The sequence below is a fragment of the Salminus brasiliensis genome, chromosome 9 (genome assembly GCF_030463535.1).
Source record: "Salminus brasiliensis chromosome 9, fSalBra1.hap2, whole genome shotgun sequence".
In the NCBI taxonomy this organism is placed as follows: Eukaryota; Metazoa; Chordata; class Actinopteri; order Characiformes; family Bryconidae; genus Salminus; species Salminus brasiliensis.
Genome location: NC_132886.1, coordinates 29,218,679 through 29,243,529, shown reverse-complemented (window position 1 = coordinate 29,243,529; position 24,851 = coordinate 29,218,679). Strand labels below are relative to the sequence as shown.

At 40.4% G+C, this 24,851-nt stretch overlaps 2 protein-coding genes and 1 non-coding gene across 7 annotated transcripts in view; 2 read left to right on the top strand and 1 right to left on the bottom strand.

Moving 5' to 3' along the window:
- ralyl (RALY RNA binding protein like) overlaps window positions 1-3,468 on the top strand; it is a 44,310-nt gene extending 40,842 nt beyond the window's left edge. For both annotated transcript variants that reach the window (XM_072686922.1, XM_072686923.1), the window contains 3 exons: window positions 397-554; window positions 684-721; window positions 3,218-3,468. In XM_072686922.1, coding sequence (XP_072543023.1) covers window positions 397-554; window positions 684-716 — 191 coding nt within the window. In that variant the 3' untranslated portion in view covers window positions 717-721; window positions 3,218-3,468. The remainder of the gene's footprint in view (window positions 1-396; window positions 555-683; window positions 722-3,217) is intronic.
- A 2,285-nt stretch (window positions 3,469-5,753) lies between these two features.
- On the bottom strand, window positions 5,754-5,825 carry trnad-guc (transfer RNA aspartic acid (anticodon GUC)). The gene has a single exon. It is a non-coding gene; the product is annotated as a tRNA-Asp (tRNA).
- A 38-nt stretch (window positions 5,826-5,863) lies between these two features.
- lrrcc1 (leucine rich repeat and coiled-coil centrosomal protein 1) lies at window positions 5,864-24,838 on the top strand. Of its 4 annotated transcripts, none has more exons than XM_072688145.1 (20): window positions 5,864-6,794; window positions 6,997-7,054; window positions 7,859-8,064; window positions 8,212-8,277; window positions 9,635-9,802; window positions 10,814-10,968; window positions 11,365-11,577; window positions 13,033-13,223; window positions 13,821-13,995; window positions 14,112-14,260; window positions 16,448-16,652; window positions 17,665-17,804; window positions 18,305-18,506; window positions 19,794-19,979; window positions 20,137-20,311; window positions 20,510-20,673; window positions 20,763-20,971; window positions 21,986-22,123; window positions 22,227-22,362; window positions 23,412-24,838. In XM_072688145.1, exons 2-20 carry the CDS (start codon window positions 7,011-7,013, stop codon window positions 23,520-23,522), a joined length of 3,033 nt encoding a protein of 1,010 aa, XP_072544246.1. In that variant the 5' UTR covers window positions 5,864-6,794; window positions 6,997-7,010; the 3' UTR covers window positions 23,523-24,838. The 4 variants fall into 4 exon arrangements, with proteins under 4 accessions (XP_072544246.1, XP_072544247.1, XP_072544245.1 ...); XM_072688146.1 differs by having other exon boundaries at window positions 10,814-10,983; window positions 19,827-19,979; XM_072688144.1 differs by having other exon boundaries at window positions 5,865-5,969; window positions 10,814-10,983.
- Window positions 24,839-24,851: the final 13 nt, after the last annotated feature.

The following is a 24,851-nucleotide window of genomic DNA, read 5'->3' as shown; positions in this document are numbered from 1 at the left end:
GAATCATATGTGTATAAAATTGGTTCACTTGAATCATATGTGTACACGATCGGTGCACTTGAATCATGCGTGTACAAAATCGGTTCACTTGAATCGAATGTGTAGGAAATTGGTTCACTTGAATCACATGTGTACGAAATTGGTTCACTTAAATAACATGTGTACGATCACCCATGTACATAATTCGTACAATATCTGTTTAGGCTGCGTAAATCTGTTTTTTTTTTTACTCATTTAAATCATTTTAAACAGCATCCCTGAACTGCAAACAGGGAATAGTGATCCTGGGGCCATTTTGAACACAGTGCTAGTTTGCTGTAGAATAAAAGCATCTTTCGTCTTCATGTCCTCTTGCTCTGTCAGGTTCTCTGCATCTTCATCATTCTCTCTTTCTAGTTCCCCATAGAAAGTGTGATGATGCCTATCCGTCTCTGCATAATGAGACAGCACATCGTTCCGCAGCGGATGTGGACCGGGTACATTTGGAGAGAGAGTGCGGTGAAATGACAGACAGAGATGACGATGACTATGATGACGAAGGCCATGATAAACTGGTAAGGCAGCACTCAGACAATTGGGGACCGAGAGCACCTTTTATCCGTGGCATGCCTGAAATCCATTTGGGGTGAAATTAAGCTACATGGCTGTAACTGACATTAATTGCTACGTTCTTTTAACCACAGATGGAGAACCACTTATCTGATGTGGACAACTGAATACGGTTTGTATGCTCAATTTGTCATTCTCTATTAACTTGTTCTGGATAGGGTGTGTCCTTCAACGTCGACGTGTCTGTTTAATGCACTGAGGGAAGAGGAGAGGGAAAGGAGAATGACGGCAGAGCCTATCATTGTGCAGCGTAATTTACTACACCCATCGTTTCCCAACGGCCCGTCATTTGCAGTGTTTTTGCTCTGACTGCAGTTTAAGGCATTTAGAGTGATGTGTTTTGCCCTTGTCCTTCACTAGCGGACCATTATGTAAACCTGCAGTATGTGGCAACTAAAATGATGTGCTTCAGTGGCCACAAAACAGGCCATTTAGAAAGAAGCCGCGCATCAGACGCTTCCCTACAACACATCCATATTGCTTGGTGGACTTCCATTTTTGAAGGCAAGTCTGGAGATGGTGTGCACGGGACGTGACAGGTGGAGGATTCACTGCGGCCATGCCCACCGGTGGTGAAAAGGCAGACAGGAAAATGAGAAAAGGCTGTGGTGCGATTGACTGTACAAACTAATTCGGTAGGAGTTTGGGGGTATTATTTCACAGACTGTCGAAAGCTCAAGAAAAGAAAAACGACTGGAATTCAGGCACCGAAATGTGTGGGAGCTCACTGAGTGGTGAAGTCACGCTCTGAAAACTGGCCCAGTTCAGTTGCGAATTTAGCGACATGCTAAGTTGAAGTAAGAGAGAAAGCTAGCAAACCTGGAGGAACCAGTCTACTAAATAAGCCTGAAAACAGTTGAAAACACCATTCCCTCGACTCTGCGCTCTCAGATATGAGGCTTAATCCGCTAAACGTGTGTGATCTGAGCCTCAGCTAGCTGGACGTTCCTGGCTACACATCAATCTCCACAGACCATTGGCTCGTTAGTAATTTGGATGGATCGCTGTCGAGTCCAACTGCCTTTAACTTGAGCAGATAATCGCTTCATTCCCGGCTTGGCTGTTTCTCTAATAAACTCAGCCGTGCTGCAGAATGATTTGCCACTCGGTCCTACTAAAAGGAGGCGTGTTCCAGCTTGAAGGTGACGTCAATGCGGGTGCATGTTAACCTGAAAGCCCACAGGGATGTAAGGCTGTCTAATTCTGACCGACATTTAGGCCAGAAAGGGAATAATGTGGACTGTTCGTGACCTTCCCAGAGAGGCCTCTTGGGGTGCAGGCCTCAGCAGGCTCTGCTTGAGGAACGATCCTACATTCAGATTGAAATGCACATAATAACATAAATTAGTGCCAGGTTACATTAGGGCCTCATCTCTGTTGAGGGTCCATCAATGACAGGAATGATGTCATATATTTTGTAGCTATTTATTAGCTAGGACTATTACAGAAAGAGTATAGGGTATCGGAAAAAGGCCTAAGCAATTTGTAATGTTCATAAATCAAGTATAGATGTGACAGGATGGCTTCAAAGCACTGTTAGCCATTAGGGACTGGAAGATATATGCTAAAAAAAATAAGCTGCTGACAGGAAGATGAGTTATTCCACCACGCCCACTTTCAAGAGCTTGTTTCTTCCGCCTCTGTTCTCGAATTTCCAGTCGTATTGTATTAAATGGTTTATGGCCGTACTGTGTTCGAGTGAAGGGAAGCAGGCTACTGCTGTGGACGCTGATCATTCAGTAGCTAGCTATGCTAACCCAACATTCCAACATGCTGATTAATGGTATTTAGAGTTGTTTAGAGCAGAGCTAACTAGCCCCACAACACAACACAAAATAATTGGAGTACTGCAGGGCACCAAATCCGAAGAATAATAGGACCTGCATCTATGGCTGCAGACACTACATTTATACATTCGCTCAAACGTCCGTACGTCTGATCTTACCATTTTGTGGAGGGAATTATTAAGCTCTAGTAAAGTGGACGTGTCTGGGGCTTGTGAGGGTCCTGGGTATGTTAGCATGTGAGCTAGTCTAGCTAGCAAGTGATCGAAAATGTTAAAAGCACTTTGTCTGTATGAGCTAACTTTCTAATTGTGGGGGAATCTGAAATGGCTCTGGTGGAAAGGGGCCAAAGTGTGGGGAAACAAATCGGCTCATGATCCAAAACATATGAGCTCATCAGTCAAACATGGTGGAGGTAGTGTCATGACTTGGGCTTGCATGGCTGCTTCTGAATGGGCTCACTAATAATTATTGATGATGGTAGCAGCAGAATAAATTCAGGAAAATGCACACTGCCGACAACGAAGGACTTCATCAGAACAAAAGCAGGATGCCACTAAGCCCATGTTCTGAGTTGTCTAACACATCTCAATGAACTGGCTTTGCTATTTCAGGTTTTGTCAAAGGAGACTGTATAAACCACCTATTTAGTGCTTTTCATACACCTGCCGTCATGCAGTGGTGCAGCCTCGCTGATTTAGTGAACCCTGATTTAGTGAACGTCTGTGAGACTGGAGTTCAGAGATTTAAACTGGGCCTAATACTCCTATTTAGGCCTGAATCAAACTGTTAATAGTTTTCTATTTTGTGTTTTTGTCCCTTAGGAATTCTTAGGCTGGCTTTAGTGAGAGCATTTGAAGACACCTCTGACAGTCATCACATCTCAGAGGTATTGCTCTCATAGGTCCAAAAGGATGTACAGATGGCTCAATATGCAAGCTCAAGTGAAACAACAGCACTACATTGTGGTGTTTGATATGGATTTTTGTACACATATAAGCGTCATTCAATTTTGTAACCGAACAACAATCTTTTAAGGATTTCATTTGCTATCGCAAACATTTGTACTAATAAGTGCCAGTATGTCCATGTACTTGTGTGTGCATTTACATGTTATTAAATTAAATAATTGAACTGTTGTATTTTGCATTTGCTTGGTGTTTGGCTGAAAATACCTTTTTGAACATTTATCATATGATAAGTGGGTTACTTAGACTTAGGCAAATTTATTTTAACACACCATTTCACAACCTGTATCTAACCGCTTTCCAGCAGTTTACCCTTTCGAAGTTTAGCATTTCGAAAAATAAATAGTTCCTACAAAAGCTCTACGACCATTTTATATTTTTTAAGTTTCAATGGTACTTTGGCATATCTTAGAAATGAGCTGATCTTACGGTTACTATCCATGCTTTGTTTTGGATTAGTAAACAGACACCAAGACAGGGTGACATAAACAGGTTAATCTGGTGTTATTAAGACTGTAAAATGTCCTGCAATCCATTGTTTCAGATGATGACATGCTCCTGTTTACTTGTTTTGGTTTATATATATATATATATATATATATATATATATATATATATATATATATATATATATATATATATATATGCTAGGCATACAGGTTTTCCTGCTTACATTCAGCTTACCTTTGCTTTTTGGAGTGTTATTAGTTATTAGGAGTAACAGTGTCACAGTTCTTTGGTCAAAATGTAAAAAAACCCTATACAATTTCTGTGGGCTTCAGGGACTTATAGTTTCAGAACTGTTCACAGGTAAACGAATCAATATTATGAACACGATATTTGGTAATATCCAAGTAAGTTATTGAAGGTTGTAATGAAAGCATTTCAACTTTTTCTGGCCCAAGTACGCAAGTCAGATTTCCTACTTGCAAAGTCAGGAGAGCCTTATCAGCCCCGAGGTCCGAAATCCAAGATGGCTGTGCCGGACAGCAACAGTAATAAAAAGCAGTAGTTATGTATTAGTTATATATTTATTAAGACTTTCTGTCCATTTGTGTCTCCTTAAATCAGTCTTACACTCAGTACTGCTCAACTTTCATCTGTGGACGTGTTTCCAAGATGTTTGGATGCGCAAAATAGTGTCTAATGTGTCAAATGCTTTGTTATCAATTGGTATTGCTAACAGTGCTAACTTGGGACATAAAAAGTGATCCTGGAGAGAGTGTTTAGAAATAGTGCACAGTTATCCTGATGTTTAACTGGGACATGGTCAAGTCAGGTGTGAAGTTATTCCCAGCTCCGACCTCCGACCCAGGTAAACAGCATACAGCATGACAATACCTCCAAAATGGTGCTTCAGTGACATCTAAGACGAGGACTGGCTGCTAACAGTGCCTACATACATGTAGAGGCCACTGATTCTCAAATTACTGTTTATTTTCATGAGGTTGAGGTCACGTGAATTTGTTTTCTCAAGATCGTTCTCACAACATAACCTTTTAAAATAATGGAATAGTTTTAGTAGACCTTTCGTACTGTAGACAGCACATTGTCCCAAGCACTGCCATATTTACCGTGACCATGGTCAGAAGATCCTTGTAGACGTGATGACCCTATATTCCTGAAAAAGACAAGATTCCAAATCAATTATGCTGTTAAACATCAAAAAAATTATATTGGTAATACCAGAGCCAGTGTATTAAGAGCCTGGCCATTTCCTATTTCCCACAATTAATGGAGGGAGCCCGCGTTTAAGTCATCAATGAATAAGACAGAATGGAGCTAAAAGCGGCTAAAAGCTCAATTACAATATTTTGTTAAACATGTATATTATTAAAATAAAAATAAAGATGTATTAAATCTGTGTATACCCCCAATGCTCAACATTACAAAAGACATATAACTGGAGTGGAAAAGCTTTACAGTTTAAGTCTCAATGTGATTATATGTGGTTGTTCTGTGTTGAGGAAATTAGCGCGTTTGTCTGTCTGTATGAAGATGATCAAACATTTATAAATTATGATTTTGCTGAAATGCTCCATATTAATCCCTTCGTTGTGGACTCGCTTGGGAGCGCCCTCTACTGCCCGACAACCCGCAGGACATCCTCAAACTGTAATCCCAAAGCCCTTATAGACACTAATCCTCAATCAGTATGTAGTCATAAGAACACAAACCACTTGAGATTTGGAGAAAACAAATAATAATTAATAAATAATAATAATTAACCTCATCATGAGAAAAAGTGTGAACAAATAAACGACGTGAATCGATGGCTTTTGGGGGCTCCCGTTCGTTTTGGAGAATTAGGCTGAGTTCAGAACTACACTATATAAAGACACAACCAAGAGAAAACGTGGTCTTCGGGACAACGGGAGGGAAAAGTGTAGCTCTCCCCGTCGGGGAATCGAACCCCGGTCTCCCGCGTGACAGGCGGGGATACTTACCACTATACTAACGAGGAGCCGCTCAGACACCGCGGACCCGAGTCCGCCCTTTATAGAGGAGCGGAGGACGTCCCGCCTCGAGGGGCGCGCTGTTCAATCTTCACAGCAGGGCAGTGTTGTGACTCTCGGTGAACAGTCAGCGCTAGGTGGAGTTTATCACAGTAGGTTCAGATATTCTGATCCACACTATCAATAATATTTCCCACTTTATTATTCATACAGTTTTTATTTATAGCGTTAATCAATACATTGCTCTTAATGTATCTAGTTAGCTAACGGTGGCTTTCGACTGTGTAGCTAGCTACGTTAGCTAAGTCAGCTGGTCGTCTAGGTCTTAGCTAGCTAGATATCCAGCCCTCGACACAAGCCCAAACTGACTGGTAGCTAGTTAGTAACTTGGATCTGACTTTACAGTCTTACAGTTAATCGCTAGTTTTTGGTTTAGGGGAGATGAAGTTAGCTTGTCTAGCTCTAGCTAGCTAGCTAACTAAATTCCCCAACCTGCAGATTCACACACATCGATAGCTAGCCACCGTTAGCCAGCGGGCTAATTCAGTCCTGGACAGGAAACCTGTTCACGAAGCGATGACAGCTGTAGATAACACTCATTATTAACGTTACTTTTCCAGTTTAACTGTATAACTAAATGAAGGTTAACCTTAATCTAAGGTAAGACTTAGCTAGCTAGCTACCTAGGTCACTTTAGCTAGCTGGCTAGTAAGAAACATCCTCATCGTTGATCCTCATGTTTTCTAAGACCTAAGCAACGCCTTAGCTAAGTACGAAAAGTAGGCATGAACTAGATGCAGGTTTCACATAATTTGAGGTAAATTAAGTAAAACAGTCTCATAGCCAGCAAACACAGACTTGTTAGCTAGCACTTGTTATCGTTAGGCTAGCGAGCTAACATACAGCCCTGCTTTCTGTGCCTTGGCGACGCGTCTCTCTCCCACAGCTCTCTGTAAAGTACTGCAGCTAACCAACAGGTCTGTTTACCTCGTTTCACGGTCAGGTTTATGGCATAATATATTTTTGTTATATTTTTTATGTCTAATGTAGATCTCAGCACTTCTCAGAAGCACATTAGTTAGTTAGTAACAGCTTGTTTCTGTTTGTTCTGTAATGATCAATTGCTTTGCACTTCACTGAGGCTGGCTGTGTTGTCTTCACTGTCATTTTCTCAAACAGGTTCCTTACAGGTCATGGCTGTTGGAGAGCTTTGCCTAATAGATAAAGATATTTCAAGGTAATCTTCATGTATATTAATCTGCATCTGTGTGTAATATATAGGGGTGTTTTGATCAGGGAAATCAACATCAAGCTGTGCTGGACCTGAGCTCTCCAGGACCAGAGCTGGTAGGGTTTGGGACTGACACAGTATTATCAAGGCCCTACTATACAGTAACCCAACGTTTGAGTCTCAAGGTGTCTGAAAGTTTTGAAAAGTATATGGACACACTTTGTCTTAAGAAACATGACCGACCAAATCATTTCAATCTTGATAAAGAAAAAGATAATATATTCCACTCACGCTTAGAGCTTTATTCTCTGTTAATTGTTTGTTTTATGTGAGGAACGTCACAGGTTAATTTTCTTTACGAAAGTGTGATTTAATGCCGACATATTAAGTGCTCATAGGGGTTGCTCCAGAGTATATATAAAAACGTAAAGAAATCGGAGACCCAGCAAACGAGGGGTGCAAGGCTGCAGGTGCAACTAATAGGACGAGGTCAGTGTTTAGGTGATGGTGGACTACTGCCCTAAAATATCTGCATTCTATTCCTGATGCTGCCCAACAGAATAAGTGTTACATTTCTCTGTAACGCTGATGATTTCAAAATAATATAATGTGTGTGTATATTTGTGTGTGTGTGTGTGTGTTTTTGTTTTTATTTATTTATTCCCCCGACTTCCTTTTTCTTTCACCCCTTGGAGCTGCCCATCCCCCTGGCACTTGCACAGCTGTTCTCAAAAAGAATTCCATTCTGATATTACTTTGTGCTGGTGTTTGTCGTTTATGTTTCATTGTGAATATTTCTCTTTTTTATAGTTTATTAGAGGTTCCACTAAACTCCAGTATCACATCTGTAAATCTCCACTGTAATCGACTGTCAAAGATTGAAGGTTTGACGACAGCATGGCACATAAGACACCTCGACCTCTCGTCCAATCACATCTCTCGCATCGAGGGCCTTGGCGGCCTTACTTCATTGCGCACCTTGAACCTGTCTTGCAATAACATCACCAAGGTGGAAGGTAAAGCTTGCTAATAATAGTACAGTGCAGCCAAAGCTGTTCTGTCATTTTTTAATGTGTTTATATGCTTTTTTGGGCAGAATTCTGTCAAATGAATGCAAAGTTATTTTTGTGCCATGACTGATAAACCAGATTCCCCCTGTTTAGGTCTTAATGGACTCATAAATGTCACAAGGCTCAACTTGTCTTACAATCAAATAAATGACCTGACTGGTAAGTTAACATTTCAACAGTAGGTTATCATAATATACCGGTTGCTGTTTATGAAGTACAGTTCTCTGTATGATATGCGTAAAATTATGTTGGTCCCTGTTGGACCCGCCTCTGTGGTTATTTACTGTGGTCCGAATCAGGGGCTTAATGGTCAGTCCTGTCTGGGGTGGGAGCAAGAAAGTAAATACAGGAATAAGGTCCTGTATTCTGGACTAATAGAAATGTTATGCAATTTAACATGGAGCAATGGCAGGGATAGTATTTATTCATAGCTGTAGTAGATATATGGGCAGTATACCAGGATAACACCTTGCTAGGGAAGCCGTTCAGCTTGCGGTGTACACCTGATAGTTGGGTTTGACCGGGGACAGAGTCCAATTTAACCGGGTGTGAAAATGCCCCAAGTTGTGAGGTGGGGCCACCCTGTTCCAGCACATCCCACAAACACTCGATAGTACACTGCCCAGAGCATCACACTGCCTCCACTGGTTTGTCTTCCTCCCACAGTTCATCCTGATTCCATCACCTTCACAGGTCAACAGTGCACACGTACTCGGTCATCTGTGTGATGAAAAGAAAACAAGACTCCTCCTTGGTGGCCTTGGTGGTCAGTCAGAATGTCCCAGTGTTGCATCTTGATGGTTGTGGCTGTGCACCCTTCTGTTGCCCCCCTGGAATGTGAGAGTGTCAGGGTGGTGTTCTGCTTGGAGTTAGTGTAGGGGTGGAATGAAAAGGGACAAGACCTTTCTCAAAAGGTCATACATGACAGGATTGACGCTGTTTATTAAGGCACAGGGAAGCATAACCAAGCATTTGAGAAGAAATGCTACTAATTTATTGTCTGGGGAGCATATTTATATGTTCATACACTATGTCCAAATGTTTGTGGACACCCCTTCCAATGAATGCATTTAACTACTTTAAGTTGCACCCATTGCTGACACAAATGTGCAAATACACACACACACAGCTTGTCTTGCCCCTGCCGAGAAGTATTGCCAACAGAATAGGACTCTCTGAAGCAGATAAACATGAACTTGTTGGCACCATGCCTAATTCTAGGCATAAACTACAGGGCTATAAAGCCTCCCAGAGCTATGGAGCAGTGAACCTGTATTCTCTGGAATTATGGGGCTCCATCCAGTACTTTTGGGGATGAGATGAGAACGATCTGTCACTGAATGCAATTAAATCCTCACAGCAATGCTCCAAAATCTAGTAGAAAAGCAGAGAAGCTACTCCAACAAATGCAGGGTAAACTTCATTTTAAAAGAATGAATTAGCAGGTGTCCCAATACTTTAGTGCAATAGTGTAGGTATGGGTACATCTCCACAGTGTTGTGTTGTGTGTCTGCAGGCCTCTTATATCTTCATGGAGCTGAATACAAACTGAAACATCTCCAGCTTCACAGTAACCATCTGGACAGCATGAACCATCTACTGCAGTGCATGGTGGGATTGCGCAATCTGAGAGATGTTACTCTTTGTATGGACGGTGTGGATAATCCAGTCTGCAGTCTTCCAGGTTGGCAGCCATTTTAAAGTGATTTTTCATTCTTTCAGTTTAGTCACACCAGGTCTCTCTGCAAGTCTTCCAACCCAATAGAGTGGTCAAAGCCCTAAACACACCTCTGTTTTTGCAGCTAAATCAAGCCATTGGTGTGATGTGATGGCACTCTGTGTTATAAATTAAAAGTAGAAAGCCTCTGAGGTTTCTGAGTGGTTGGTGTTTCTTCACCTATTCATTGTAGGAATCGTAGTTTAATACAGTTTTCAGATTTGTTTCTTATTACATTTATTATATATTTTATGAGTTCACATACAAACAGTTTTGACCGTTTGTACCTCCATCATCTACTTCTGATTTTCTTTATATGAATCAAGGACCTATGATTCTTGAATTTCATTGTTTTCTTGTTTCAGACCCAGACTTTAATTAATTTTGAAAATATTAATCTGATTGTCCTGTTGTCATTAATTCTGTCCACTTTTTTGCCAAGAACATAACATTTATTATTGCCATAAAAGTGTTACTAGTGAGCTAACTAACTAACTGATTTATTTATTTATTGTTGTTTACACCATGAGCAGTAATTGTAATAACATCCTGTGATTTCCATCATCAATTTTGAGATTTCAAAATTCACATAAAAGAAATATTGCATTGCACAAAAATAATGGTAGGGTAACAAAGCAATATTAAAAACTGAGTATGAATCTTTTCTTTCTTGTAAATAGACCTAATCTTGTAAATATATTTAATCACAGCTTTTTAGACATGCCTGTTTAATGGACTCCTCCTAGTCTGCCTTGGCTGACCATGTCCAGTGTAATTTAACAAAAATGTTTTAATTACTTTTATCAAACGATCATCTGCTAATTAAATGTTCCCATTCATTTAAAGAGATGTACAGGTTTAATAGACCATAGTCATAATTGGCCTAATTCACAATCATGCTCCAAGTCCAGTCAGAAGTGAGGTTCTGCTAGACAAAGTCCTTTTAATTCTATATGCTGTATGTTCTTTCATCTGTAGGCTACAGGGAGATGGTCATGCAGTCTTTGCAGCAGGTCTCCACTCTTGATGGAGAAGACAGACTGGGGAATCGTGCCCCTTCAGGAGATGAGAGTCCACTGGATGTGCCTGGCCTGGAGGATTTTCTGGAATTTCTTATTTCAACAGACACTAATGTCAGCACAGAGCTGGTGCATATTTTAGCCTTTTAATCAAAACGGAAGTCTTCCATAATGCTGTTTAGAGCTGCAACAAATACTGCATGTTCAACCATCTGAAAGCGTAATAGAACTCTGAAATAATCTGAATTATTAAACCCTTTAGTTTTCTATAAAGTATGTTGTTTATTTTGATTGATAAATTGAAGTATCAATTTTAAACCACAGTTTAAAACTTTTTTTCTATTCAGTAATTAAAATTAAACACACCCTGGACCTTTCTTATGTGTTTAATAAATTTATTAGAGTCAGTTTACTGAAATATTCCAAAATGAGTCATGTGATGCGTGATGTGTTCAATCCTACATTCATAGGAATGGCAATGTCAAGGCTCATTAGCTCTCTGTCACATAGGTCCAGCCAGATGCTCCTCTTCCCACTCCCCGGATTGATGAGGTTCTTACTCAGTTTCGACACCGCGGCCAAGCTTTGGGGACGCCCGATGAAATGACTACGCAAGACCACCCTCAGCGCAGCCCACACAGACGAAACTTCACTTCAGAGAACCAGACAAATGAGCTCCGCCTTAAAAAACTGGAACAGCAGGTGTCTCAACTCTTCCACAAGGTATATCAGGAGCCTATAGTCCTCATCCGGCATGGTAAAGGCCCATATCTGATTTGTTTGAGCAGTTAAGATATGTTTACATTACTTATGCTATGTACTTAATTATGTTTACATGTTGCACGAACACATTATATGCCTTGACAGATCTGATGTTTTCAGGGAATCTGCATCCGCCACTTAGCCACTGTTTCATGTATGTCTACACATGCAATCTTAATGCAGCAGTGGCCAACTTTTCAGGAAAATGCATCTTTTTTTTCATGTTCAGCTCTTCTAATGAACAGCTGAGAGCTGTTAAAGCCAGAAAACACTGACCGAACAAACACAAACAATGAGTTGGTTTGCGTTTGTTCCTGTTTGTCCGGAAATGTTTGGTTAAAATGGACATGATGAATTTATGTTTGTGTTTGATGATGTTCCACATGCGGCTGCGCATCCACTAGAAACTCACGTTTTCCTGGTTACCATAGCTACAAGCCCACCAATTCCGCTGTTTAGTCTTGTTTTTTATTAAGACATTGATAATGGCATCGCTTTGGATGATGGAAAAAGAGGACTTGCTTATTGCCAAACCTTTCAAAGTACACTTCAGTGCTACCCTGTGGAGATGCAGTCCGATTACTGGTGTTTTGCCATCCTAAATGAGGTGAAGCTAACCTTTTTCAAAAGCTTGTGGTGCTCCTCCAGTGCAAACTGTTTTTTGAGTTTTTAAAATCCTTAATCCATTTTTACACTGTAAATATACAGAGATGTAAATCAGAACGGGTTTAAAATGTCAGATAATCGCTGAGTTCAGTGAAGAACAGTAGGTGGTTCAGCCTGTAATGTTCTTCGAGGATGAAGGAGAATTCCCTTGTGAAAGAGGGAATTACCCCAGGTCCCCATGTAAATTTAATCCTGTCTGCATATGGATTAAAGCTTTCAACTTTTTGTTATTCCCCGTTTTTCTAATAATGAGGACCTGCTGTTTGGTTTGGTGGTGTTTTACTGGTGTGCCACGGACAGTTATTCTCTCTAAAACTACTGTCAACATTCAGATGTTGGAGGTTGGTCTTAGAATGTTTAGTCGGCGAGCTCAGGTCTTCTTATTTAAAGTTCTATTATTACTACGAGTTTCTCAAATCATGAACCTGTGTGCTACCATGTTTTCTATAATTGACACTATTGACTGCCTTTTATTTAAAGAACTGTGAACTGTGATGTGTTTTCAGGATTATGATTATCGATTTTAAACTTTAAGAGCCCCCTATAAAAGAAAACCTGGCATATTTCATTATGATACAACTGTCTAAGCATTTTTTGCCCCAATCACACTCACATATTTACTATTTTTACATTTTTGAGCAAATTTTCTTTCACAACATTTTAAATTTTGGCTACTTTAAAACCTTGCACTTTTTTTTTTCTTCTTGTGTGTGTGTTGTTTTTTTTTTGTTTTTTTTTTTTTAATCCCAGACTCCAGCAGGCCCGGATGCGAGCACAGCTTCTCAGTCTGTAGTACGGAAAGCAAAAAGGGACACTGATCAGACATCAGAGAGCGAGTGTGACAATGCAAAGGAGAATCAACGGCACTCAAGAATTCCTTGTCCCAAAAGGACCACGGGACAGAAGCTGCTGAAAGATGCCAAAAGCAAACGATCGGACAGGTGCATTGACTCTCCGTTACAGTGTACTTGAACTGAATTGCATTTGTTAAGTGCAGTCCGTCAAAGTCACAAAAGGACTAGTCTTTGCCTAGAGACAAAGGCTTTGATATGCTCCTGTAATTTATCTAGTCCGGTAATTGCCTTTGCTCCTCCCTATTAGAGATTACTCTCGGACGTGAATGATTACCCTGTCACCAGTTCAACTGCAGTTCATTTGGCTTCATTGGAGCAAACATGGTGACACTTGCTCTGTTGCTGCACTTTAATGATGATTTATTGTTGCGCTGTAAACGTTGGGATTTATCCTTATTTTCAGAAACACCATTAAAGTGCAGTGCCATTAAAGTTGAATGCCACAAAATGGCTTTTATGTATAAACAGGGCTGCTCATAGTTGAGTTTGGATAAGTTTACATTCATGGTCTAGAATGTCTATAAATTGGTTTCAGGCTATTTTAGTTGTTTCTTTTCTCACAAAGAAGTCTACAAACACACAGAATTCGTTTTCGTCTCACTGCGTGCTGTTTGGTCTTTGTTAATGTCATTATTCTGCCTCATTAATTAGGTTTGTTTGGAATGGTGTCCGCTTCCTTTCTAGTGAAACAGATGCACAAAAGCGGCGGGGCTCAAAGCTTGCCGCTGGCTCCAGGCGGCGGGCAGCTGTCCAGAGCCTGGGATGTACAGACGCGCCAGCCTCAGGGAAGAGGGGTCTTGGAGTGGGCCGAATCACTCCTGACAAAAAGCCACATCAAACCGAAGAGGAGACATACAGAGTATGCAAATGGGTCTTTGGAAGTTCACAGCATTCTTTAAAGATGCTAAAGTGGTCGAGCTGAGGAATGCGAATGGGCGCATGAAGAGAAAAGATATGTTTGTTGTGTCTTTGCAGGCGATAGTAGAAGAGCGGGACCAAGAGCGGGAGCGGCGCTGGAAGGCAGAGCAGGCTGTGAAGAAGCTCACAGAGCAAGTGAAGGGCCTGCAGACGCGTGCCGTTGAGGAGAAAGATCTCCAGAGCATGGCTCTACATACAACTGACAGGTGAGGAAACGCACAAAAAGAGAATTTTTTTGATATGAAAATGGTTTTTAGTTTCCAAAAATGATCCAATCACATGCATTTATGTCAGTTATAAAGCTGAATGTAGCTTGTAGTGCAACTGAATTTGGAGGGTGGACAAACATACCCAGAGCAATGGGCAGCCATGGAGAAAGCACTATTCCTTCACTCCTCCTAGCTCTACCCCTGCCAGGTTTCAAGCCCACTTATCTAACCTTTAGGCCATTTTCTTACATAATTCCATAATCTAGGTTCTAACACTGCTCTCTACACAACACTGCACCGTTATCCATGTTCTCTAAAAGCAGCAGTAGTAGCAGCTGTGAAGCCTAATCAGGTTTATTTGAGAGTATTGTTGCATGATTCAAGGTGAGTATATAATAATTGGCTCGAGGTGTGTTACATGTTAAGCATCTTACCTTTAATTCTCTTTAGCAGCATTAGCCTTGTTGCAGGAGATCGAAACTAACGAAGCAAACTTTATTCATGAAACATGTCTTGACTGATCTACTACATTTAAGCTATTCCTTTGGTGCATTCATAAAACGGAGCTGCTGAGTCTACTACTGCTACAAGCTCAAGCTGTGTTCTTAGAATTTGAGTATATTTTTGAATAATTAAGAAAAATTCAGAGGTTCACTGATCTTAGAAAGATCAAACTGCAAACATCCATATGGATGCTGAATGACGTAGAGGGTCTGTGCACAGGACAGGCCTCTAGTGGCTCTGTCCCCTCTGAGTCTTAATTAATCTGAAGATTAAAGGCGTGTTAACCGACATATGTCTGGAGTCACTCATCCATCAGCTCAACTCTTGACTTTGGTACTTGTTCTCGCTAATTACGTTAATCTTATAGAGGTCAGAGTAAACTGTAGTAACTCTGTAACTCAAAACCAGAATGATGATGATCATTATTTGTGAGCTCAACAAATCCTACTGCATATTTTAGATATTATGGAAGATATTATTTGTGCTGAGTTTGATTAAATCTTGAGTCTGTTGGTAATGTTTCAATGACAAATTCTTATTCCTAATTTCCTAATAATTATAATATATTATTATTATTATTATTATAATATATAATAGAACTTTTAATATACTTTACTAAACTAGACTAGATTTGGTAACCAAGATACAAAAACGTCATTTGTGGAGGGGATACTGGCTGACCTTGGTTTTCCACCATGAAATTCGCTTCATTAACAGGGTCTTCTTTATGATGCAGTCCCCTGCTCATTTCCCCTGAGGCCCACTTTACAGTCACATTTGGGCATCAATTTTTCTGTTACTGAAATGAAGTGCTAAAAAGATGACATGGTTTTCATACAGCTTGAAGTTACATACTTAATGGCATATTTTCATAAAAAGGAAAAGGTTTTGACACCCTGCATGCCGCAGCTAAGAGTCTTTCACACTTGTTTGGGGGGATTTTCACTCATTCCTTGCAAAAGCCCTCTAGTTCTGTGTAATTCTTAAGCTGACTTACTGCACTTTTGAGGTCTGTTCAGTTTTCTGATGATATTTAGGGAAAGTGAATGGCATGGCAAAACCTTGAATATTTTAAAGTAGTTTTTTCCTGACACACACAGAGCTGGTTGAGTGTAACTGCAGAGAATCTGAAGCTTGTATGCAGTAAAAATACCTTACTGGATGAAATTAAAAAATAATTCAAAAAGGAACAGAATGCCACTGTCAACTGTGAATTTGGCCTTTCAGCAGTAAATATACTCTTAGCCTTAAAAGACTACTCTTCAATTTAAAGAAGGTAATAAATCTGAAGGTAAGAAAATTGCTATTGGATCCATGCAGATAAGCTAGGACTGCGTGTGCATGTGAATGAGTGTGCAGGTGTATTTTTGTGTTATACTATTAGTACTAAAATATTAATCACAATAACTTGTAATCAAAATCTTATTTCCTCACTGACAGAAATTTGAGCGCTTAAATCTTAGAGATTAGATCTCTTGAATCTCTTGCTTGAAAGTGCTTGAAAGTTTGCAAGGTGCTTTTGTTTGCATTTTTTTCCGCCTTTCTTTAAACTATTCACAGATATTATGATCAGCGGTGCCAAAACTTTTGCATGCCACTGATTTTTCTTTCTATTTATTTATTTATTTATTTATTTCATACACACCTGTTTACCTAAATTAAACTATATTCATATGACAGATTGAAGGAGTTGCTGCTGAAGGAGCGCTCTGACCGGACGGCGCAGCAGGCTCGGGTGGAGGAGTTGGAGGAAAGGTGTAAGAACTCAGCAGAACAGCTGGAGCAGCTGCGCAGCCAAGCGGACCAACACAAGAGGGCGCTGCGCAGTCTAGAGGAGAGTGTTTTGCAGGAAGAGGCACTCGGGGCCAGGCAGAAAGCTGAAGAGGTAATAAGACACAGCTTGTAGTGAGTGAAAGTACTGTTTGATTATGCCTTCTGGTGTAATCAGACATTAGGGGGCTCTCTACACAAGGAGTCCAGAATGAACGTTGAATGTTGAGCCAGATCACAGAGTGGAACTGACTAATCATTTGTAAACACACAACTGCACTTGTATTCTCTACACAGAGCAGCAGGAATATTTCAACACTGCCTTTTAAACACGACCTTGAGTACATTCAAGATGTCAGCGAGTGCAAACGGCCAATGAGTGCATAAGCTGGCCAGGCAGTCAGCACTCGGTAGCTATAAATAAAGAATCTGTTCAGAAAAGATCTGTGATGTGTGAAGAACCTTTCAAAGATTTAAAGAAGGCAATGTAAAGGTGTTGACTGATCCCTTTCACAGCTCTTTTACAGAAATGCCTGTTTATAAGAACAAGTGTTTTTTAGAGCATTGCTTAAAGATCCATTTAAGCATGTTTAGAGTGTATAGTCATAAACCTATTTAATATTAAAATGCATTGGTAAGTTTTTAGCCCAAAAATTCAAGGATCTGCTAGCTAGCATTTTAAAAATAGAAATATGGATTAATGTCATTAAACTTTTTAATGACGTCATTAATGTCATTCTACTTTCTAGCCATTTAGCCTTGTTCACCCCATTCAGTGAGGACTGGATAAATGTGAGGAATCAAACGCTCCTCCTAAACTGGCTTTAGTAATGAGGTGATTTAGCGAGCTTGTTTGTGAAGGTCGCTAAAAGGCTGAACGAGTTAAAATATTATGAATTTTAGTCACGTATCTTTTATAGTTATCGTTTCAGTTTTTTTGGGAACAGCATTTAAATAAAATACTACAGAAATTACTTTAATGATCTATTAAAGTAAACACTAATTTTATAAGTAACTAGATTAATTACAGCTTTTGCAATAAGGCAACCGTGGAAGCACAGACAGATTTATTTGTCTTACTGTGCAATAAAAAAAACAATGATTTAAAACTTTTGTTTCTCCATCAGATGAAGAGGAAGCAGGAGCTGGAGAACAAGTGTGCTGTCCTGAAGCGAGAGGTAGAAATACTCAGGGCATCGTTGCGGCAGCATAAAGACAAGCTACAACAAATGCAAGAGCTGCTGACCTCCAGGGAGGAGGCACACAGGTGTGAATCTCACCCCACACACACCCACAATCATTTCCAAGAGCTGTCCAAAATCCACGTGATTTCCAGGCAGGCTTGCTAGTGTTTACAGGCTGAATGAAGTCGTGCACAAATCTGAATAGATAAGTTGAGGAGATGTGGCCAACTTGCCAACTTCTAATTTTTATCATATAGGTCTGCATTTTTAAGATTATTTTTACCCCAAATGTAGATGATCAGCCAATATGCTTGATGTTTCAGTTTTGCTACCCCTCATACAGTACAGTTTAAACCTAAACTTTTGGGGGGGACCCTGTGCTACATATAGCCATGTCTGAGAATCAGAGGATTTATCCACCTGCATCTGCTGAAGCTTTCATTCTTTACATTAGACTTGTAGTTCTAGGACTAAACTAAGGAAGCAAACTTCAGACCCCATAAAATGTCTAAAACACTGTATTTGTCGTAATCGTGGAAAGGGTTTCATTTTTTGGTTAAACAACTGCTTTACCGGCACTCAGGAAAGAGCTGTCTACTCGGCTGGTTCCTGGTGGGGCTGAGTTTCGGGAGGCCGTAGGGAAGGAGGTGGCGGCTGTGGAGGAACGGCACGCTCAGAGGTACACTGAGATGGAGCAGAAACTGTCCGGTGCCCATCAGCAATACGCCAGCCTGGAGGATGAGTTCCGTATGGCTCTCACCATCGAAGCAAATCGCTTCTCTGAGGTAGGCCTGGAAGAACTGTGGTGTATCAACACCATTACTTACGTTTTTAATAGATGGGATGTTGGCTAGACTTGTTTCCTAGTGATGGTCATTATACAAATTTTAGAAACTTTATTATGAACATCATCATGTAAAATGTGCACTGTTCTGTATGTGTTGTATATTTACATTTGTTTGTTTTATTTAGAGATCTGGTGGAAAGCAGTATTTTGAGAAATTCCAGATGCTTTATTACACTATAGTGCAAAAAAATATATATATATTTCTGAGCAGGCATGGGCACTTTTACTCACTTCAGTCAGAGAACCTTCAAATATAGATAGGGGTGTAGGTATTTTAAACTTTGTATTATTTACTGTGATGTGTTTATAACGAAATTAAAATAAAAATAGTTGCTACCACTGAAGACATGACTAAGTGAGCTCAGGAGTTAGATGACCAAGCACTGTCGTCACTTTGAAAAGAGGCAGATTTCAACTCGCTGAACATGTTGGATTTGGCATGGTCTGGAAAAATACTCACACCCAAGTTCTTGGCGGTGTTCCACATTGTTCGTTTGTTGTATAACGGCCTATTTACTATGTCTGAATTCATTTTGTGCTGTCTCAGTCAAGCATAGTGCAAGTGCCTGTGTTTCTATAGCGCTTGGAAGTTATTCTGATGATGGTAATAAAGGCAGTGGTTGGGCAATGCACAAGCATGATCCTATGGTGTTGTTTCTCCTCTTAGGAATCCTGTTTACTATATCATTAAGCATGGTGGTGACGGATCAGTTAGCATTATCTTTTAGCCTAGCACTCGCTTGCTTCTTCGCATGGGTTCCCCTTTGGTTTGAGGTCCCTTGTTGGTGTGTGGTTAGCTCAAGTCTGGAGTAGTCTGGTTTGGTTTTAAGGAAGTAGACGCTGGAGAGAAGAGTTGGTATAACCCAGGTTTGAGTAGGGTTAGCTAACCCCCCCCCCCCCCAATCTTCCCCGGCTTCCGCTTTGGCATGCAACACTTTTGATCTTCTCTTCTGTGGACACTGGCACAGGAAAAGCTGTGGCCACAAGGCCTGGTTTGCGTAGCAACCCGTATTCCCATAAGTAGTAGAGTCTAGTGGCTTATTTTCAGTTAAGAAACAACAGCGTTAAGGTCCGCAGTTTCAGTATCATGAACTCTCATTATTCAACTATGCCAAAATAAAATGTATACCTTTTAAGAGAATACAGTTAGCTTCACATTATTGAATGCTATTTAAATGACTGATTACCTGGCTGCTTTTGTGTGTGTGCCCCTGCACGTGGTTAGGTGAAGGAGGGCTTTGACCATGTGTCTACGCAGCTCTCTGAGGTGAAGGCAGCTCTGAATGAGTCTCAGAGGAAAGAGAAACAGTCTGGCTCGCTGGTGCAGGAACTCACAGCTATGGTGAAGGAACAGAAAGCTCGTATAGCGGAACTCATCAAAGCCAAACGCGACATTGTAACAGAATTAAAGGTAAGGAGCCATTCAAGTCTGCATTGAGTCATCATGGTAATCTGTGTGGTTTGTTTGGCCTTGTTTATATACTCACCAGTGTAAAGTCAGATATGTGATCACATTAGAGTTTGTTAGAACTTTTTAACCTCTCCCCAACTGTGGTTGTGTGTTGTAGACACGAGTGCGGACACTGGAGGCAGGTGCAGAGGAGGAACGGCGTGTAAGTGTGCAGCTGGAACTCCTTAAAAAAGAAAAGAGCAGGCTTATCTCTCAACTTGCTGCACAGGAGTCTGTGATAGAAGGTCTTCGGGCAGAGAGGAGACTCTGGGGACAGGAGCTGGCCCAGCAAGGTACCCCACACTGAAAAATCATAAACTCTGGGTGTAAAAATAGAGGGGATGTATGATATATTGTTCTCTTATATTGGTCTACACCATTAAAGTGATCATTGTATCAACCCAATAATTCCATATCAGTGCTTCTCTAGTAAAATGGTGAAAGATCTATTGATTTTTTTTTTTTCTTTTGCTGCTGTTGCTGTTTTTTAGGAGCATCCCTTGCCCAGGACCGAGGGCGCTTGGAGGCCAGAATTGAAGTTCTGTCTACTGAGCTGGAGACTCAGAAGAAACAGAATGAGAAGGACAATGACGCTCTGAGGATCAAAGCAAAGATAGTGGATGACCAGACGGAGACAATCCGCAAGCTAAAAGAGGTGATTTCACTGCTGTTTACTATGAATTTCAGTGAAACATATATTTATATGTTACATCATACAAGCCACCTTTTTACTACTTCTAACAGGCAGTGCAGGAACGGGACCAGCAGCTTCGTGCCCTGCGTGAGGAGAACTTGGAGGCTCAGAGGAGATTCCAGCAGCAACAGGAGGAGGAGATGGCCTCTGTAGCTGAACTCAGAGACACTGTTGAGAAACTCAGCCTCAGGAAAGAAGAGTTGAAACAGCAGCTATTTGACAAAGAGGCTGAGATGAAGGAGCTCAAAGAAGCATACAGGTACGTTTGTACCCACATGGTGTAAACACGGCCTATAGTATGTGCTGAACTCGTTGCTGGGCATTAAAAAAGGTCTGATATTGAATTTAATATATTATTATAGTCCAGCCAGGCCTTGCCAGTTACAGCAAAGCAATACAAACAACATGTAAAGGAAACACTATCCACAGTATGCATTACTCATAAAATCAACAGAACAATACATGATAATTAATACAGCAATACGTTATAAGTATATTTCTGTAAGAACAAAAGAACAAACTTTCTCCTGTGCACGGTCACATCAGCATCCTGTAAAAAATGTCCTTTTTAAAACACAATGCATTTTCTGCTGTTCCATATACATCGGATGAAATAAGTATTGACACCTGAGCAATGCATACGACTAGTTTCTCCATACAGGAGCCATCTTAAACTGCTGTAAACAACATAGGCTTTATTAAGTATTAAATATTTACTAAGTATTAAATACATTTCAGTAAGCGTGTTCAACTTTTTTTTCCTGTGTCATTTCCCATTATTACACATAACTTAATTATTGGACATATATGGTTTGATTTCTTTGCATGTGTGGACTAGATGGGTTGTTAACGACATCTGGTAAGAATTTCATGTCAATAGGCACCTTTAGAAATATATGTACTCAGAAAATTGGTGGTGTGTTCAATACTTCCACCCACTAGCTTAATCCCACTTTAAATATCTTTGTCAGCTTTGGATAGTCTAAGCCACACCCATTGCTGTACATTCAGATTCAGAATCGCGTTACTGCTTTTACTTTCTTAGGAGAAATGGGTGAAAACCAAGATTTTAGTTTAGAACAGTCCTGAAAAAGTAATGTCAAGATAACAAGGGCTTGATTTGCTTGATGGAAGAAGATGCGCGGAGGTTGGGGGGGCATTGCTGAAAAAACTATGAAACTATAACATAGTTAATAATCACATGTACATGTAATAATCACATATATCCTCACTGGTTATAACAGCTGTTGTTATTGTTGCTAAATCATGTCAGCGCCTCAAGCCGAAAATGGCAGGACAAGGCGGACCTGCTGACCAGGCTGGAGGGCCAGGTGAAACGTATGAAAGAGGGCTTTGACACCAAGGAGAGAGCACTGCTGGAGGAAAGGGATAAAGCTTCCCAAGCACATAAGTAAGAGCAAATTGATCCTTTAATGCCCCAGTATAGCCACCATAACCTGTAAACAATCATATTGCTAACTAATTCTTTCTTTTTTTGGGGGTTGTTTATTTAGGGCAGCTGTTGAGAAGCTTCACTGTGTGGATGATGCTTTCCGAAGACAACTGGAATCTCTGCAGGCTTCACATCAGGCTGAGCTCCTACAACTGGCTAATGCCAAACAGAAACAGATGGAGCAGGCCAATCAGAGGGTACTGCAACAAAAAAAAATACCACCTACATACACAGGCTCCAAAGTAATTGGACAAAATAACACAATTACAGTACCTTCCATAATGTTTAGGACGAAGACATTTTCCTAATCAAATCTCCAATGCTCCAATCACACCCACCTCCTGAAGGCTCTTTCTGATCTGTCGGACAGACAATTGAGGATTTTTCTTTAATGTAATGAGCCATTCGTTTTTGGTAATCCTGGTGTTGTTATTGTTTTTTAGCCCTCATAATGATTTCTCAGCTCTCGTCCTCATGTCGAATAATGGCATCTACCGACTCCAAAGGTTTTAGAATTAGAAGCAAGTCTAGGTATCTTATGCCTGCACTAATGGAGCAATAAAACACCTGAGTAATCATAAACACCTGTGAAGCCAAATGTCCCAAACGTTTTGGTCCTGTGAAATAAAGGGGGGGCTGTGTAAAAGTGTCATTTTAACCTGGTGAAAACAAAATGTATAAGAATACTCTTAGATTACAGGAAATGTGTTTGTTCCAAACATTATGGAGGGCACAGTATAAATATAAGGATTTTATTTAATACTTAGATATAAATAATGTGCTGCCAGTGACTGCTTGAAGTCTGGAACCCATAGAGATCACTAGTAGGGAGGTGTTGCATGTTTTTCATTTGGTTTATTTGACATACTTTAATACGATTGGACATGGACATTAATATACAGCAAAAAAGAATAGCTCCCTTAAACCATGTGTAGTGAAGGAATGGACAAATGGTTGACATGTAATGTTCTGATCCTATGAGTAAACATTCAGCTCACTCCACATTTTTTATATATTTTACTTTAATTTATTTTAAAAACGCACTCGAAACCCACCTCATCTTTTTGAGTTTTTTTTTTTTAAACAGAATGAGAAAAAGAAAAGCATGGAATTAATGGTATAGTACAGTAAGATTTGTTGCCAGTTTTGGCTTGCAAACTGTGACCTGTGTATGGCTTGCTTGTACACTCAGATCTGATAAGGAACAGTAATCTGATTATGCTGATATTGTCACACTTACCCGCAGGTGTTTCAAGTGGAGGAAGAGATGAGGCAGCTGCTGGAGGAAACTGAGAGCAACAAGAGGGCAATGGAAGAGAAAATGAGACGTCTCACCAGTGTCTTGAGAGACTTCTGATTACATAAATGCTGTTTCTGAGGATTTCTCTCCTCACAAATTACTGTCAAGTGCCTTCTCAGTGTGGCCTAAACTTAGCTGCAGTCTGCTGCAAGTTTTGCCAAAACCTGTTTCATATCCGTTCATGTTGTCTATTTATTTATTTATTTATTGTAATGATTTATTTTTCATGATTAGTTGTGTGTTCCCCTAATTTGACTTTTTATGTCTGTGGGTTTGTAGTGGTATGTAGACGTTTGGGCACATCTGGTCAAGTTTCCTAATTTGGCGAGTAAAAGTTGACCTGATTTTTTTTTCCCCTTTTCCGTGTTTGAAGCAAGATGTTTAGGTGGGGGGCTGTGGGGAGCATGGCAAAACCTTCAGCTTGCATCTCTTGAGGTCTTTATGACTCAAATGTCCTGCTGTGAAGCCATCCTCTTTTCATCTATCTTTATTTATTTATTTATTTATTTTAACAGTTATGGTGTTTGTTTTCCAGACTTTTCTGGTATTTAATTGAATCCATTCCTGAAATCCAACTCCAAATGTACCGGACTCCAAACAGTTCTGTTTAAACCTGATTAGTCCACAGGACTTGTTTCCAAAATGCATCAGGCTTGCTCAGGCTGTGGAGCTGCACAGCAAAACCTGAACAGAGTCTGCTGAACCTTGCTTGCTGTCGCTTGCAGTCAGACAGGGATATTGATTGGCTTTGAAGGTTGCTTTGGTACTCTAGACTTTCACTTGACCTCCACCATTTCTTAATGACATGACTAACTGAAAATGCTATTTTTTATTTATTTATTTTTTTGCCATTTTAATTTTTAAAGTAATACGCAGCTGCTTAGAGCGAGCGATGGCTCTTAGGTTTGGTGATCCGAGTATTTGTAAAGCTTATTTGTAAAACTGGCATCACCTGCCCTGCCCTGCCCTGTCCTAATGATGATGACTGTGAATAAGCCATAGCCCTAACAAGCCAGTCAGCTGAAGTCTGAGACCTTGGTAAAAGCCAGGTCACTTGGGATGCCCAAACATTTGCAAGGTGCTCAGTTCTCATTTTCATGTTAAAATTATATGAAATAAAAATAATACACCAATCTAAAATGCAGGGGAAAGTTTACTCTTTAACTTCATGCCTTTTTGAGATCATCTTCTAACTTCTACCCCCCCCCCCCCCCCCTTCCACCTCCCCCGCCCGCTATTTACAGTAACAGAAAATTGGACTAGGGGTGCCCAAACTTCTGCACGCCGCTGTAATCTGTACACGATTTGTTAGCCGATCACTCCAGACTGAAATATCTTTAATATTCGCGCGTTATTAAAGCGTTTTTATCGAGGCGCAGATTCGCG